Source organism: Silurus meridionalis, chromosome 17, assembly GCF_014805685.1.
Source record: "Silurus meridionalis isolate SWU-2019-XX chromosome 17, ASM1480568v1, whole genome shotgun sequence".
NCBI classification, from domain to species: Eukaryota; Metazoa; Chordata; class Actinopteri; order Siluriformes; family Siluridae; genus Silurus; species Silurus meridionalis.
In genome coordinates this window covers 6192885-6210664 of record NC_060900.1, presented here as the reverse complement: position 1 = coordinate 6210664, position 17780 = coordinate 6192885, and the positions used below count along the sequence as shown (strand labels likewise).

Sequence of the window (17780 nt, the reverse complement as noted above, 5' to 3'; positions counted from 1 at the left end):
AGGGATGGCTGGCCGGAGCGAATCGACGATATATGAACTGATGAGCACATGTCGGATACAGCGATGAAGGGATGGATGGATAGAGGACGAGATTTCGAACTTGCGGAGTGACAAGGAAAATAAGACTGAGTTAAATGCTTACCCGCCTTTTTCTCACGCACTTTTAAGTCAGATGACCCATAAAGCCAAAGGTTAGGGCTATGGGTCATAGAGCCCCAGAGCTCCATTTGATAAGTGAGAAAGAAAATACGACAGGACAATGGTTTTATAGGAAAATAATCAATGTCAGGGTGATATGATTTGGTCCAACATGCAGCAGTTTAATTAATAGCTTTAGAACATGGGGAAGGTCTGATATACAGTACCTGTGTAAGCTGTTACCATAGAAACCATAAAAGGATCAATTGCACGTTGACACAAATAGGTAGAATTAATAGAATTGCACATAAATTAGTTAAATTACAACTAGCTAGATTCAAGACTTGTCACAAACATAATGTGTATATAAAATACAACATCCAGTGAAATGTAAACCTGATCAGATGAAAATTAAGTTTTATTTGTGATATGTACAGATGACAGTGACAGGTTGTACAATGAAATTCTGAGTGAGGCTACTACAGCAAACTACAGCAAATATTAAATATTAAATATTAAACAATATTAAACAGTAAAGAGAAAAGGGAGAAAAATGTAATAATTGCATTAGAAAGTCATACAGTCAACAGGTGTGTGTGCAAAAGTGTATATGTATATATATAAACAATTAGCGTGAAATATTTGTGTAAATTAGCATTTATAAAAAAATATTAAAAACAGAGGTGTACAAGTAGAATGTATATTTTTACAATAGGTGTGCAAAAACGTGCAAAAAACGTGTAATAGTTCTAAATGCAATGGTATTACTAGTTCTGAGTAACAATAAATGTGTAGTCCCACTGTTTGCAAAATTAATACAATAAAAATCACGGTTAATAATTGTACCGTGTGGTGGTATAAAAACCCACAAGGTCATGATTTGGCACAGGAGTTTGTTAGTTTGTTAACTGCAAATTTGCGACATTAGCATTAATGTGGATCTCTGTCTGAAGCACACGAGACAGTGTACAAATCTTATACGTCTGCAATATTTTGATTCTTTTACAAATTTGCACACTAGGATCTCATCGGAGTGGGTTGAAAAATCCGATACATATTTTCTGAGCAGGAAACACAACACAGCCTGGATAGAAAAGGGGACAGGTGCCATTAGGAAGCTTGTTGATCCGCACTCTTCTGTTAAAGCTGACGCTCTGCGTTGTGCAACCCAATGAGACATCTGAGCTGGGGTAGTGATTTAATCTCACCACATATTTTAATGGCCAAGCCTGTCAAAACAGAACACTGTCAAACACTGAGCCCCATCTTGCCGTCTCAAACACCAAAAGGAACGCTTCTCAAAATTAGCCCGCCTTTGTGACTGTTCTGTGTCCCGTTGACCCAGTCTTTCGATAGCACGTCCAGGTGCGCCGATCGCTGCCTTGTCTCCTTTAAAGATTCACGTCGGCGAGAGAGAGCTGGATCCGAGCTCAGGTTAGCTTCCTGTAACCCAAGCCTTTTCTCATCCAGCAAGAGGAGTGGGGGGGAGAAGTGAATTAGTATGTACTTGCGCTGGACGCAAAGGGTATTGTCAAAAAAGCGGTGTCCTGTGTCTCGATCCCATTACAAAGGTAAATAAGGAGAGGACAAAACTGTAATCTAAGCATTCCTGCTTCAGCTCTCACTGATGTCATGTTCGTCCCCTCTCTATTCAGGCCTTTATTGGATGTAATTATGTGATTAGTTAGGCTTTTATAACTTGCACTGAGGCCAGTGTGCGAGCAGAAGAAGATCATGTGTGTCACTGAAGAAGTTTCACCTGTACCTCAGGGTCATAAGATACCCTCGTACATCAGCCTTAGCTAAGAGAGCAGGTGTTTATTAGGTTTCATATAAGTATATAGCAGGGTGAGAATAAGGAAATATAGTTACACAAGTACAGTGGGAACATGTAAAATTGATGCTGATTGGAACAGATTGGATCGCAATCAGTAATCGCAGTAGTATGCAATTCAAGAAACACACTTATGATGATTTTTTATTATTATTTTTTTGTCAGAACGAAATTGGTCATCATTAAAGAATGTATCGTAAAGCTCTAGACTTGGACATATGTCTGTCTTCCCCACCAGGCAGTTCCACTCTGACCTAATTAAACGATGCTGGATAACAGTCAAGTCATAAGCACAGCTAGCCTGGGCTTTTACAAAGGCTCAACTTAAACTTAAAGAGATTAGACAACTTTTGCAAGATATTAGCTGTTCAAAAATGAGAAAAATGTCCGTAAGCCTCTTGAGCGCGAGGGGCGACCAAACAGACGTCCTTTTGTTCCCTGCAGCCGGGGTCCTGTCTCTTCAGGCACCGTGTGCGGGACTGGCCTACACGCCTGATCCATGGCCCTGTAAACCCAATCAGCTTCAGGAATTAGAGAGGGATTAAACTCCTACCTACTAGTGCAGCACTTGAAAAAATATAAGAAGGGAAGGAAGAGGGGGGGTGAAAAAAAAATTCACAGCCCACCCAGGAGGTCAAGAGAGGAGAAAAGTGGGAAAAGGTAAGGAGCATGGACGAGAGGAGGATTGAATCGGTCTAGTGGACACAAGATGAACACAAAGACGAGGATCACTGCATCTCTTCATACATCAATGCATGAACTTTTTAGCAAGAACAAGAAACGCTTAGATCACTCGCCGCAGTTTCATCTTCCTCAGAAAACTCAAAGAGTTTATTCTCATTCTGCCGTTTCACAGATCATTCCCCTCTCTCTTTCTATACTTCTCTTTTTCTCGTTCCTCACTCCATGGTGGGCGAGCTAAAGCAGATAAAGACACACAGATCCTTTGGTGTGTGACAAGGCCTGGCCCCTGTCATCACAAACCCCTTGTTGTGCCTATGAAATCCTCCCTCTTCCCCCACAGAGAGAGAGAGAGAGAGAGCGAGAGAGGGAGAGATAGAAAGAGAGGTGGTCGGACAGAGCCATGTGAGGAGTGTCATATGGAACAGCTTTAGTCCCCAACCCCTGTATCATCCTATCAAAGGAATGCTGGCTGCATCTGGAGAGCAAAGCTGCCTCATGTGTGCCAGCGCGGGTGGGGTGGAGGGGACACAGAGACTCTGCCAGCCTCCTACACACACAATACACACTTTACACATACACTCACTCTCACACACACACATACACACATTGTTCAACCCATAATTTGACATTATCGCAACTCATACACTCCTGTTACTTTACACTCCGTAGTCTTTCTTTGACATTTGGCCAAAGTCAAGAATAGCATAAAGAATAAAATCGAATAAAGAATACAATTGCAGTGGAGATATTTTTCACTTAAACCGGGAGCTAGCAAGAAAAAAACCTCACACACACACACATACACGACTTGCCCTTTCTCACCTAGATCTAAGGATTGTGCTTGACTTTCTCTCTCTCAGCTTGACCTCTGAAAAGTGTCCTTTCCCTTGCACCATTGTCCTCCTGCACTCATCCTATCTCTGACACTGACATTCTTTCACGTTAGCAGCGTTGACTGGCCAGAGAGGCCTTCCTCACTAGCATAGCCCCTATCTCAGAATGTGTGTGTGTTTAAGAGAGCGAGCGATTATTAGACACACTAGCTCAGTTAATTGGTGACGGGAGTTCATGTGAACTGGACACGTATTAGAACAGGACGATCTAAGATCATGTCTTCTTTTGGTAAGTTTTTATTTCAAATCGAGTTGTCAGAGTGTGTTGAGTTCATGACCAGGCAGTTGTTCTGTTCAAAGGCATGTTTCTATGCAGCGTTGTTTGTATGACTCATGCCAACCGCATGAGTTGGTTTCCTAATAAAAACCAACATATTGTCGCATCAACTTCATCAATGCCAAAGGTGAACCTTTTTTTTTTTTCTTTGCTTGGATATCTTGGAGGCCTTTCATTTAGTTGTCAGCAAGGCAGAGCAGCAGAAGATTACTGTGGTATTATCATTTGACCGATTGCATGTGATTTACAGTCCTGAGTCATGCACAGCTTCTCCTCCTCCTGACAAGCAAAACAAATGTAAGACAGGGAGGCCAAGATCATTTGATTTCTTCCCCGTTCTCCCACGCTTTTCTCTTTTTTTTTTTTTTTACCCCCTCCTCCTTTCGCTCTTTCTTTCCCTGTACTTATTGCACTCCCACACCTTTGTTGGTTTTATCTACGTTGGTGGCTGTTTGATGCCTGCGCGTCAGAGAGTCATCCATATCCCGTCCGCAGGGCTGTCAGCGCTGAGTGGAGGTGCTCGTTCTTCATTCTCTCGTTATGTCTGTCCTCCTCTCCATCTGTCCTGTCAGGAGGCTTGGTCACCTTTAACCCCCAGTCCCTGCTCTTTCATTTCTCCTGCTTTCTCTACAGCCCAGGGCTGTGGTAAAGCAGTTATAAGGAACAGCTCTGGGCCAGGACACTGAATTCGAGTTGTGAAATAAACCTCTTTTAGAAACTATTTGCACTCAGTGATTTACACCCCAGTGTTGTCAGGTCTTGGCATCTTGATAGGAAAATAAAATGAATAAAAAAAAGAGTCTGCCATTAGGATTCCTCCGCCTCCTCGCCGTCCTTGTACCTTGATTCCTGGTTAATATCGAGACTGATGAGCTCAATTTACTGCCGGTTTTCCCAATGCAAAAATGATTAATAGCTCTGTGAGGTAGCATCAGCTAGCCATCCTTGTTCACTGGTTGCCAGTGCCCCTCAAAACCCTCAAACTCCCTCAGGCACTTTTGATGACAGAGGCGTTTGTCGTTTTCCAAATGAAATGGAGGGAGCCTGAACAGAACTTTGACACCTCCTCTCGTTCTTTCTCCATCTATCGCTCCCGTTATCTTGCGCTTTAAATCCCCCCAAGCAACCCCCCCCATCTTCCACTCGCTTGTTAAGTGTCTTTCCCATTTGTTATGCAAATGAGGCGACAGCGAGGACGACATCATCTGGAAAGTGCGATAAATATTTGATCAGGCATAATGGAAGTTGTCGAGGATGTCTAATTGTGCCACACGTTATCTGGAGGGAAGTCAGACGTGGCCTTTGCTCCCCTTCTTTCGCTTTCTCGTCTGCCTTCATCATCTCCCACTGTCACATTCATTTTCTCTCCCACTCTCTTTTCCCATGTCACGTCCTCGTCCTCGTCCCTTCCCTCGATTTTCAGCAGTGCCTACTGATCTATGGGCAGAGCGTAGTTGAATGTCCCTTATAATGTCACACCAGAGAGTGAGAGAGAGAGACATTGTGTCATTGAAATCTCCCCTTTCCTGTTCCCATACTACTCTTTGATAGGCCACTACTTCTTTCCATTCTGTTACACATTGCATCCTTTGTGGCGCTGTTTTTTTCCTGTTTTAGGAAATGCTGGGCCACTGAGAGGTTACGGTATCTTTCTGATCTTGTTTTTTTTTTACTTTACTCAGATATGATCATATCGACTTAAACATTCAAACAGCCTACACAACGAGCAATGCACACCACTATAACTAGTAATAAAATCTCCCCTTTAGCAATTAGGCGTGCAACTTGAAGCAGATCTTTTTGGTATATAAAAAATGGGCATGGCTAGCATACAGATAGTTGCTTTAAAAAGTTTAAAATTTATTTGCATCAACTTATACACTTTATATTCTTAGAATGAATGTTAGCATACACCCTAAAAATATATCAAATCATAAAACTACCTGTACATTACATTTATGGCATTTGGCAAATGCCCTTATCCAGAGTGACTTACATTTACCTTATTCATACAACTAAGCAGCTATGGGTTTAAGGGCCTTGCTCAGGGGCCCAGGAGTGTCAGCTGGGTGTGGCTGGAAATTGAAATGAAGACCTTCAGAGCCAAAGTCCAATGCCTTAATTACTAAGCAATCACCTCAATAGTGCTTTTTTCCACTGACATAATTGCAAGGTTAATGAAATCATCTTAATTGATCGTCATGTGGAAATGTAGTAAAGTTCGTTCTTACTCATTCAGTTAGTATAGTGGAGATTAGACCGTACTGAATAATGCTAAATATCTTTGTAATATCTGCATATAAAAAAAGTCTGCTGTTGCAAAGTAGCAGTGCTGAAGTGGAAGCATGTTTATTAGTGCTGTGCAGTGCACTGATTGTCAGCTATTATTTGTTTGTTCTCTGGAATGTTTAGACAGGCTTTATTTGTGCACTCGCCTCGTCCGGCCCTTTCCTCCGTGATCCAAGCTGTTCATCTGCGCCGCTATCCTCAGCTTTTACTCCCAGATCTATTAAGCCGAGACAAAACAACTTAATTATGGGAAGCTGATAAGCAAGTAATAATCTGAGTTTGAATCAAACAATCTCAGTTTCTTCAAAGATGCTAAAAGGAATGCACACACACACACACACACACACACACACACACACACACACACACAAACACTGTGTGTGTACTTGCTTTTATATTTTCCATATCGACATTTCTGGGATCAAGCTTTTCAAGATTTCCCTGTATGTGTGTGTATGTGTGTGTATGTATGATCAATACTGATCAAGCTTTGTTCAATACACTACTGTGAGCAACTCAACGCTTTAATAATTTGCAGATTTTTTTTCCCATCATACACTAGACGGAAAAATTATACTAAACAATACTATCGTGTGGGGAGTGGATAGTCCCTCCAGGGTCCATGGTCCAATCCTCAACTTGTGGGTTATTGTTTGTAGGGTTTGTCCAGTTTCCTCCTCCCACTAAACAACAGGCAATCATTTTGTTGTAGGTGTGAATGAGTGTATAAGTGTGTGCACCACTTTTATGGGTTTTCCCACATCATGTCCAGCATTGCAAAGATAGACTTCAGATATGTTGTGACTTTGACCTGGATAAAGTGTAACCTAGAGATGAATGACAGAATCTTGTCATATATGAATTATTAATTGGTATACTTTCCTTACAAACAGCAGCATTTAATTTGTTTTCAATGGAAAAATTTGTTTGGGACTCATAATTACCTATAGTGAATGTCGAATGCTTTGAGGCAGAAAGGCCCTGGTGGACTAGTAGGGTATTTAATAAATGGGTGCCCAAACGGTCATCACAAAATGTCTCAAGAGTACCAAAAAGAGAGAATTAGAGAGAGAGAGAGAGAGAGAGAGAGAGAGAGGTTGTGACTTTCTGAATCATGACTAATAGTTCACCCCACCATCCCAAGAGAGCGACGACGTGTTGTTCGAGATGTCACACGGTGAGCAGAGACACAGATAACAGAGACAAAAGAGGGGGCTCGGCTCACATTACCGAGGGACCACCTCCGTTTAAAGAGCGCCATTTGTTCCCCACATCGACCCGGCGACCTCCCTAATTGCTAGCCAATTATGTGGAATTCGACGCAATTTGCCCGGTGCTTTTAAACGGGGAGAAAATTGCCTGTCTCTAACCCAACAACCCCTCCTCCTTTTTCAGGCTGTTCATCTTTGTAAGGTTAAAAAGACATTATTTATGTCTGGGAGTGTGAAGCTGGCACAACAAGAGTCCATGCATCTAATAAAGTCACATCCACTATGTAGCCAATGAATGTTAATTAAGTGTAGTAGGGCCATTAAGCATTTAAAGACAGCGATACAGGTCCTTATGGCCTCCTATTTATTTTATTCAGTATCACATTAAATAATCTTTTTATTAAAGATTTACATTTATAAAGCAATTTGGTTAAAGTATTGATCATTAATTATTATTTTGTCATTGGAAGACAAACTTCAACCGAATGATTGGAAAATAAAAATTGTATTAAGAATTTCTTAAGAAATGTGTAAGGAAAGTGCATTGCTCATACAGAGTGTGACTCACATAAAGTACACAGTGGAATAGGCTAACATTAATGCAAATATAGGGCTGGATTAATGCTTAAGACCCCAAAGTAATGCTTTAAAAATGAAAACAAGATACAGTACATCACTATATTTTAAACTGATGCACCCAGCACTCCAGTCGTTAGCTAGCTAGGAAACCCTGGAGCTAGCAAACATATCAAACTATTATATATATATATATTAACGTAATACGTCATCTCCAGCAGCTTGATTTTTCACGTCTCTGATTTTTTTTTTTCCACAAATGATGTCTGTGATATGGTTCACAGATAAATGAGAGAGATGTAAGCGCAACTTGTTTTATTATGCATAAACCAAGCTGCAGTTTAAAACCATATGCTTTGCCTATTAACAAATGGTGTGAATGCTAGGAAGGGTGATGCAACATGATGTTCACAGCAGGCTTGAAAATAATTTTCAACCACAAATTTAAAATATTGTTGCACTCACAGTATTTGCAATGGAGTGTTTTTATTTTAATAATCATAGTTCTTGCTACAGTGAGTTGACTTGCTATTAAATCCACCACACCGACTTTTGGGATCAGAACATAGCATGGTGGCACCACACAGTCTCAGGCCTATAACAGCACGGGTGGCCCATAAGGCTGGAGAAGCAGGCCGGAGCCCCTTTCCCAGAATTCTTGGGGCCAGACTCATTGTTTGTCGGGAGGGTATCGAGCATTGTGTAGCAGCTGATTGTTGCTCGGCCTGGTTCTCAGGTCTGTTGTGCAGGAGAGCTGGCTGCATTGTTCTCGAACGCACTTGTCACCATTCACCATGCCGAAGCATCTGTTTCCCTGCTTCCTTCCCCCTGTAGAACAACATGGCTTCCTTTGCACAGAAACATTAATGCCAAGAGACTTGCCCGGGGTGGTACTCAGCAGGGAAAATCGAAACAAATTGATAGATTTATTGATTTTTGTCATTGTTGCTTGTGAAAGGAAAAGCTGAGTAGTAAGAGAATAAAGATTTTTTTTTTTTTTTTTATGCTTCTATCTATTCATCTTCATTCTATTCAAAATCATATTTGTTTTCTAAAAAAAAAAAACATTTCCACTTTTGTCCTATCAGCTATCTAATTTTTATATAAACAAGAAACCTTAGTTTTAATCATGCTGGCTATTCCATCCGAGTTGATCATACCATGTTACCGTAGTGGGTTCTGACATGCGGTGAAAATATCCTGGATTAAATCAAACTAGATTTGATGGTAAGTGGATTAGCTGCGCTTAAAACAGAACTAAATACAGACGCTTAATAATCGTTTAATCAAACATGGCGTTTGCTTAATTTGGACGTCTCAGTCTTTCTAGCCTTTTTATTATTCTGTGTAAAATATCGACAGACTGAATAAATCAAACCGAGGCTGCAGGCAGTTTTATTGTGAATCAGAAGAAAGAAACAAAGATATCATGCTAGATGTATCGAAATGCTTTTAACTGGTATATTCCTCATAGATTTGAGGCATAGCAAATATTTTCTAATAAACATCTTGGCTTATGTGAACATTAGGGAATGGAGGGAACTGCCTTAAGTCATTTATCCCATGACGAGTGTTAGTGCTAACATGAAATGTGTGTTGATAGCAGGGGTTTTTTTGTGTGACAATGAACATTTACTGACAATATAATACGCTGTAAAGTTATTTTTGAAGTCGCTCCAGTTGCTTTACAGCTATGTCTGCTTTACTGTGTTCTGGACTTCAGTCAGGTATAGTTGTGATTCCAGGCTTCTGACGACTGAAACTTTCTCCCACACCATGGAATCCCCGTTCCATTTTATTGTTTCATTTATAAGCTCCACTGGCCTGCGGTGAAGGAAGAGTGTGATGAATAAAACAGCTTTCCCATCTCTTCGCTATAAGAGAATAACAGTGTCTCCCTCACCGTGACATTTCATGTAGCCGCCTTTCCATTGAGTGGTCACTTCTCCATAAATGTCATCCTCAGCTGGATTAGTGATTTATGAATGCCGGCTATAGGAGAAAGGTGTAGAATATATGGGGACATAGATATGAGAGAGAGAGAGGGGGGTCGGGGGCAAGGGAAAGGACGTGTGTGCAGAGAGAAAGGACAGAAAAGTGGTTCCACAAGAGGTTGTTCTTTCAGCTCCCAGTGTCTCGGTCCGGCCCCCAGCCTGTGCTCCTTTAGCTCGAGTCTGACTGCTCAATGAGCCAGAACAGCGTGATTAGCCAGGCCAGTGCTGCGGCCGGCTTATTGAGCGACTTCACCTAATTCACTTGACCTGCTCGCCTCAGTCCACAGACATAAAAAAAACGTCTCGCTAAGACAGACTCAATTAAGAAATGAGAAGACATCATGCTTTTGGTTTTCTGCCACTGGCATGAGGTATGAGGTAAAAGCACTGCGTTGTGCCAAACACTGAATGAGAAAAAATGTGTGTGTATATATATATATATATATATATATATATATATATATATATATATATATATATATATATATATATCATCCGTTTCTATAGCATTACCCCTTAAAAACACTGTTATTAATGTTTCTATTCGATGACATTTATTTCGCCTCTTGTAAGGAGTCTCCAGTGTGAATATGAGTGACTTTTCCCTTAGCAGGTTTCTTCAATGTTTTACCTTACAACTTAAACACCATAAAGAATCTGCTGATAGCGACAGATTTTCATTGCCGAAAGCAACGACTTAGGAATTAAGCAACACAAATTCTGTCATATTCCCCATAAATTCCTTTTATGGCCAGTCAGCATTTTTTAAAAACCTCAGAGGGGGGGATCTTTAAACAGTCAGAGGATGGTGAAAAGCATCCATGTGCTAGTGCTCAGGTGATTCCAGTCCACAGTCCACTCTTCCATTCATCTCCATTATTTCATTCTGTCCTCGTTTTTTTTTTTTTTAGTCTAGCTGTTTATCAGCTCTTAGACACTGTACCTTCCCCTCCATCTTCTACCCCAATTTACTCCATCTCTCTCTCTCTTGCTCTCTCTCTCTCTCTCTCTCTCTCTCTCTCTCTTACTCTCTCTTTCCTTGCGTTCTCTCTCTAACAACCCCCCTTTGCTTGTGTCCCCGTGCGGCAGCAGGTCAGTGGCATGCTAACACTTTTGTCAGTGTGATTAATAGCATGGTGGATTGTCGTTAATTCACTAGCTAATGACTAAGACCGGGGCAGTCGAGGAGTAATCGGGTGATGTATAGCCAGGGAGTGCTCCCTGTGCCAGAGGTGAAAATCATTTCCCCCACTCAGATACCGTTGCAGGCCAAACCAATGGCTTTTCCTTTTAATAAAAACGAATGTATTTGTCGTCCCCCCACCACCACCACCTTTCCCTTGTGCAGCAATTCCCAGTAGGTTGCTAAATGAAGCTGTTTTAATACAGGAGCCTCTGGGACGCCCCTTTTTATTTTTCCACGGATGGGAACTTGTGCACTTCTTTTACCGAGTTTCTTCGAGAAAAAAAAACCTCCATGCTTCTGATGCATGCTTGTATAATAGTGCTGAGGTAGTCGCAGTCTACTTGCTGTAGTCCCTTTAGCGCCATTAGCGAAGTGCTCGGTTAGACAAGTGTTCAGTTACAGTTCTGGGCAGCCCTCGTCCACCCCCTGATTTCTTTTCCACAGAGAGAGCTGTGTAAGCCTGGCAATTAAATACGAGCAACGGCGTTTCCTCCGAGCGCATTTGGGAAGTGCAAACAAATTTGAATTCTTATGGAGGGAGGCAGACGAGAGTGGAGTAAAGGCAGAGGGGAAAGGTTGAATTTGTTCCTGAATAAGCTGTCACTGGTCCGGCTGTGTGAGGCTGCGCTCTGAGCCCGAGGCTAAAATGGTAATGTGCCCACTGAAACACAGGAACGGTAAAGGCCCGAGGAAACGAGAGAGAGAGATGAGGAGAAAGAGAGGGCGGAAAGGAGGTGAAGCCAAGTCAGAGCTCAGGGAGAAAAACCGATGGAATAGTGATGAAGTGGACTGCTCACCTCAGTGAGTTTTCTTTACACAGCTAAAGCGTTCTGAAAGTGGGCCAGCTCACACAAGCACGCACTTAAAATGCACGGTGTGCATCATGTATATCAGGGTGTCACATTTTACATTTAAATATGGTCTATTTATTTCTGGGGTGGTGATAAACCAATTTTTCTTATATATATTTTTTTATACGTATATATGTCTATGCTTTAATCTTTCATGATTCACATACATGAAGTAGTATCGCAAAGCAAAGTCTCCTCATCCTTTGATTGAAAGAATCTGTGGTATTATTTTATTATAGCAAAGATTTACAAGCAATGCCAGGCAAGGCCATGCTCCACTCCAGGAAAAGCAGCAGCAATGTCTGAGTGTGTGGAGCATATGCTGTTCTGTCATTAACCAGGCTGAAGCCTTCTGGCATTTATTAGCAAACCAGCCTTCTGGTTCTCTCTCTTTTTCTCTCTCACTTCTCCCCCTCCTCTGCCCTCCTTTCCCTGGGTGATGTTTGCAACTCAATTTGGCAAATGTAAGTTAGTATTGATTATTATTAATATTTATCATGTTTCTGAAAATGTCTTTTCCCAAGCGCTATTAATCTGTCGTGTTAATAAATGTCTGTGCAAGGTCTCGTGATACTCCCCAGGGAGAGCCACAGACTAGAATGGCAATCAGGAGCCTGACAGGAGCAGCACATGCTCTCCTTCTCTCTCTCTCTCTCTCTCTCTCTCTCTCTTTCTCTTACTTTGTCTCTCTCTTTCTGTCTCTCCTTCTCTCACACACACACACACCCACGCACACACACACACATGCATGCAAGTCGTCTCACTCCTGCAGACCCTAATATGATTGTGGTAACTGATTAGGCTTTGTTGAGACTCTTTAAGTCTTCTAATGCCATGCATCTATTAAACGCAAAAGGTGTTACAAATCCTGCTACGGATCGCAGCACCGTAAATAGGGCTATCTCACAGCTCCGTGGCGTTTTCTCCTTTATTCATCCAACAAAAAAAAAGCTAATCATTATGAAAATTATTCACTGAACTAGTGATATTGTGTTATTTATCTTGAGTTAATTTAATATGTAGCAACAACAGAGAGACGTAGGGTCATTTCTAATGCCTCGAGTTTTTTTTTTTTTCAGCAAAGATCAAAAAAATGAGGGAGGGAATTCATGTTTATAGTTTTCATAACATGAAGTGGTTTCACAGAACACTAAATAGTATTGAATCAATCTATGAATGTATAACCGGATAAAAAAGTTATTTAGTTAAAAAGTTATATTAATAAATGAACATGTGGAAATATATGTGGTGGTGGAGGATTTCAACTTTTAATTAATTAATAAATTTTATTTTTATTTTTATATTTGAGGTGATGACAGTGGGTCTGCTTTGACCACATCATGCTATGGTTTTGTTGATGATCTTTCACTGTGTAAGTGTTTTTTTTTTTTTTTACTTATTATAATTCGATATGAACACACACTTTCTAAAAGTATGCAGTGATCTGCTTCGGGTCATTAAAAATGTCAGGGAAATTTTCACTTTCGTGTAACAATGAATCTCGTACAGCTCTTCCAGCGCTGGCAGGCTGCAGCGGGCTGTGGGCTCGACAGCTCGGCCACGCTCCTTTAGCACTTATTGTGTATCGACTGTTCAAACAGCCGCAGTGGTCAAGGTCAATTCCTTTAGCACTTTCTTCAGCCAGTTTGTCTTCCTCCAGCAGACGAGGTGGAGAGAGGCTGCACACACTGCCGAGTTTGAACTGGCTTGGACACTGTATACACAAACACACTCACCCTGTGTCTGCGTGTAATTTGGGTCTTTGCAGATTTCAGGCCTGGCCCCTTCAATAAGGAGCATCTGAAACACTGAAGACATTTCGAATTCAGAGGCATGAGGGAACTCCCCTGGTTTCAATCTGCCCCATGGCTCTCACCTTACTGGAGAGGCAATATTGCTACTTTAAGTGTTACTTGGAAACAATTCCCGCTGCTTTTACAAGGGGAAACAGTGCATGTTTTTCTGGAACGCATATTCAGTAATCTAGCGAACTGTCCCTTGCGCCCCCTTTTCCGAACACGTTGTTGCGTCAATCGAAATAACTGTGCCATGGAAAAGATCACACTATTTCATCCCTGCTGTGTGTGTGTGTTTGATTTTTTTTTTTTACTGGCACATGTTTTTTTTCTTCCTATATTAAAACAAGAGCAGTAGAGTTTTGAGTCCAGATAAAATCATCAAAGCTCTGATTAAAGCAGAACAGGTAAAAAAAAAAAGAAGAAGAAGAAAAAAAAGAAAAGAAAAAAAGGTTCCCGTTGTGGCTCTAATGATGGCAGTAATTCTGTAAGTGGGACCACATTTCTGGATTATTAAGTACGCGAGTAGAATAATGGACCACATGGCACGTTCGAATGACTTTGGTCAGTGCTGTTACCAGAAATACCAGGACCCCCCCATCATAGGAAGAGCTGTTTTTTCCTTTTCTTCAGCCCAGCACACACTTTGTATTAAAAAACTTGTTGACAAATCACCTTCAGGATAAAGAGCAATTTACTTAATATTGAAACGAAAAAGAGCCCAAGTTAATGACTGGCCTATAAAGTTCAGCCACTGATCACATCACCATGCATGACGTTCTGTGTGCAAAACTGCTATCATGTTTAAATACGATCGTTTCTGCTATCACGCTGAGCGTGGGGGGGAAATGCGAGAGCTCCGCTGAGATCAGGCTGTTTATTTGAGTGCAGGATCCCTTGTTCACATCTCATTTAGCGCAGGGCATCTGCAAACACAAGAGTGCAGGGTTCAAGCAGAGAGGAAACTGCACCCGGTGCACTGAAACGGGGAACACAGATGCCTCATTTGGACTTTTCAGTTCAAACGAATGCACGCGGTGCTCACGTTCCCCTAGTATTAAAAATTGTGTGTAATGGAATTCCATTCACACACACACACACATGGTCTCAACTCTTCCCATAGAGAGTTGTTAAAGGCCAGAACTTCAGGAAGAGCAAAGGATCTCCCTACATGTGTGTGTGTTTGTGTGTGCGTACATGCGTGTCAGTATCTCTCCCGACTACAACAAAGGGAGCCGTTTAAAAGCGTCACTCTTTTTTTTTTTTTTTTTACAATTTATCAAATAAATCTGAAGCCTTCATGTGGCGGGGCCGGGCAGCACGGTAGTTTCCGTTGGAATAACAAAAACCCTGAACAAGCGCCTCATTGTGACCAGAGCTCAGAGGAGCGCGGGGACCCCCAAGGTGCGAATTAATGATGGCGGCCGTGGTGTAATCAGGATAAATAGTTCAGTATGAGGGGGAGAGAAAACATAGAGAGGCACAGAGGAAGGCACTATCTGTCTCTCGCTTCTTCCATCCAAACATCTACAGGAGACAGTGCTAAAAACCTCCAGTCTGCATAAACTGCTGCTAGAGCAAGTCAGTTCAAAATGTCAGCTTTGTGTTCTGTCGCTGAGGTTCCTTGAAAAATGCTTTTCACTTTCCCCCCGAGCATGTTTAAGCTCTTATTGTCAAAAAAAAAAAACACAGTAGAATGGATGAGTTTTCATCTCGTGCTCATGCCTCTTCTCCTTCTTGTGGTGTGAAATCATATAAATAGGCGGATCTCGGGAACACGTTCTTAATGCGCAGGAATAAGAGCTTGTAAATTGCATTTCAGGCTCACAGCTCGGGTGGTTGCTTGTGCATTACACTTTGGCCTCTCGAATACATACGCAATTACATCGCTAACTTTTAGTGCGTATTTCTGCAGGCCTCCTTAACTGGAGTGTTTAATAGATTTTCCAACCCTGTCTTTGCTTGTTGAAAATTGTACTTGATGGGTTGGATGCCAAAAGAAAGGAAAGGGAGAGAGAGAGAGAGAGAGAGAGAGAGAGAGAGAGAGAGAGAGAGAGAGAGAGAGAGAGAGAGAGAGAGAGAGAGAACTTTAACGGGCTTGAAAACACTTTTGATTTGCAAACAGCACCAGATAGGCTAAGGTTGTAAAATTTTAATTGATCTGTGAAAAGGAGAAGCTACTACTAGGCCACATGTTCTTCAGTTAATTGCACTGAAGGCTTTGAGACTCCAGTGAAGTCTGATCATTAAAGAAATTGGGAAAGCGTTTCTTTTCCCTCGGAATCACAAGATGACGCAGGATCTCTTTTAAAGCGCTCGCTTTTTTATGGGTGGGTTTTTATAAGATACATTTCCTGGATCTCTCTATCCCTGTGGGTCGGGAGGCTTCGCCACCAGTCTTCACGTTACGCCTTTTTTTTTTTTTTTTTTTTACAGCTTAGTGTCTGTTAATTGTTGTACTGTCACATATTTTTCATAAGACAAAATCTATAAGGCATGTTAAAGCAATTTAGAGCAGTGGATATTCAGCTTGATGAACATTTCCAAACAGAAGATGGAAGCTGGAGAAAAAAAAGAAATCAACAAATCTTCCTCACTGCATTGTACATGCATCATGCTGTTTTTCTGATGTTTACAGCTGTGTTTGTCTGCGTGTGCAATTGCCTGGAAAAGCTTTCAAACTGAGTCCCCTTAGCTTTTTACAGGAATTTTATATATATATATATATATATATATATATATATATATATATATATATATATATATATATTAAAGCATGGTTTAGGTTGCTTATGAGTAAATAGCATTTCAATTTGAAAGGAAACAGTTCAGAGCAATAAAAGTTGTGTTCTTGGCAGCACTCACAAGGGGGCTGAGTCGTGGCTGATTGGAAGCACTCCTGGCGTAATTGCGGCCTAGTTAGCTCTGATTGCTGGTCCTGTGTTTGGATAGCAAACTGCACTGGTGCTTCTACAAATTACACTGAGTCAATATGTGTGCACTGGCATGGCTGTTGTCATGGACACAAGCGAAAGTGGCTGTTGCGTTTGTAATCCCCATCTCCAGTGAAAACCCATCTCCAGTGAAAGTAATACAGCTGCAACCATGCCATATAAGGCGCTGAGTTAGGGAGGTGGTCGCTGTCCTTATACTTGACATTTAAACCAACACAATTTGCAATTCGTTTTTATGCTCTGATAGCAGCAGAATGCGCCTTGGGCAAATCTCACGGGTATCTCCAGTAACTTCATGGCTCCTGGTCTTAATGATCAGCTTTTACCTCCATAACCACGATGGCTAAATACCACAATTATTCTGTCAGACCGAGAATGACAATAAACATAGGTGACTATCTGAGCGCTTGAAGATGACTGGCCGTGGCGTCAGACCACACGGTCATTTGGTCTTATTATCTGTAAGACGATCAGACAGGAAATGGTCGTGGCTGTGATTGAGTGGAACAAATGCCAGAAACAGGCAGGAATAAAGCTGACAGTCATTTCAAAAGCCTTTGGTTTTCCATCTTCAGGGGGTTTGAAGAGGCCAGTCAAGAGATGATAACTACACACATTAATCTAATGATGAACCATGTGAAGGAATGGTGCTGGACATGTCTAGTTAATAGAATTTGCTGCAGTAAAACTTTTTTGAAGCTATAAAATAGAAATGTTTGTTTTTGTATATATACGTATGATAAAGTAGATACATATTTATGTTTATCTACTAAATTGAAAATCATATTTCCTTTTTCTATCTATCTATCTATCTATCTATCTATCTATCTATCTATCTATCTATCTATCTATCTATCTATCTATCTATCTATCTATCTAAAATGTATAATATTTATTAAAGCATGAATAATGCAGTGCACATTTCTTTGACAAATTTTTGTCTATTAATAATATAAATAAACAAATATAAAAGAGGCTAAATTAAAACCTTTAACGCAACACACATTTATTCACAACGTTTATTTAGATAAAAAAAAGAGAAACTCCAGCGAAATAAAGTAATTTTTAATCACTAAACATTTGTTTCACTGATGCGC

At 41.0% G+C, this 17780-nt stretch overlaps 1 protein-coding gene across 8 annotated transcripts in view; it reads left to right on the top strand.

Moving 5' to 3' along the window:
- prdm16 (PR domain containing 16) overlaps positions 1–17780 on the top strand; it is a 167676-nt gene that overhangs the window by 33848 nt on the left and 116048 nt on the right. The window contains exon 1 of one of the 8 annotated variants that reach the window (XM_046871247.1): positions 3722–3778. The exons of the other annotated variants lie outside the window; for them this stretch is intronic. Coding sequence (XP_046727203.1) covers positions 3766–3778 — 13 coding nt within the window. The 5' untranslated portion in view covers positions 3722–3765. Of the gene's footprint in view, positions 1–3721; positions 3779–17780 lie in introns of those variants that run through there. 8 annotated transcript variants of the gene reach the window in all.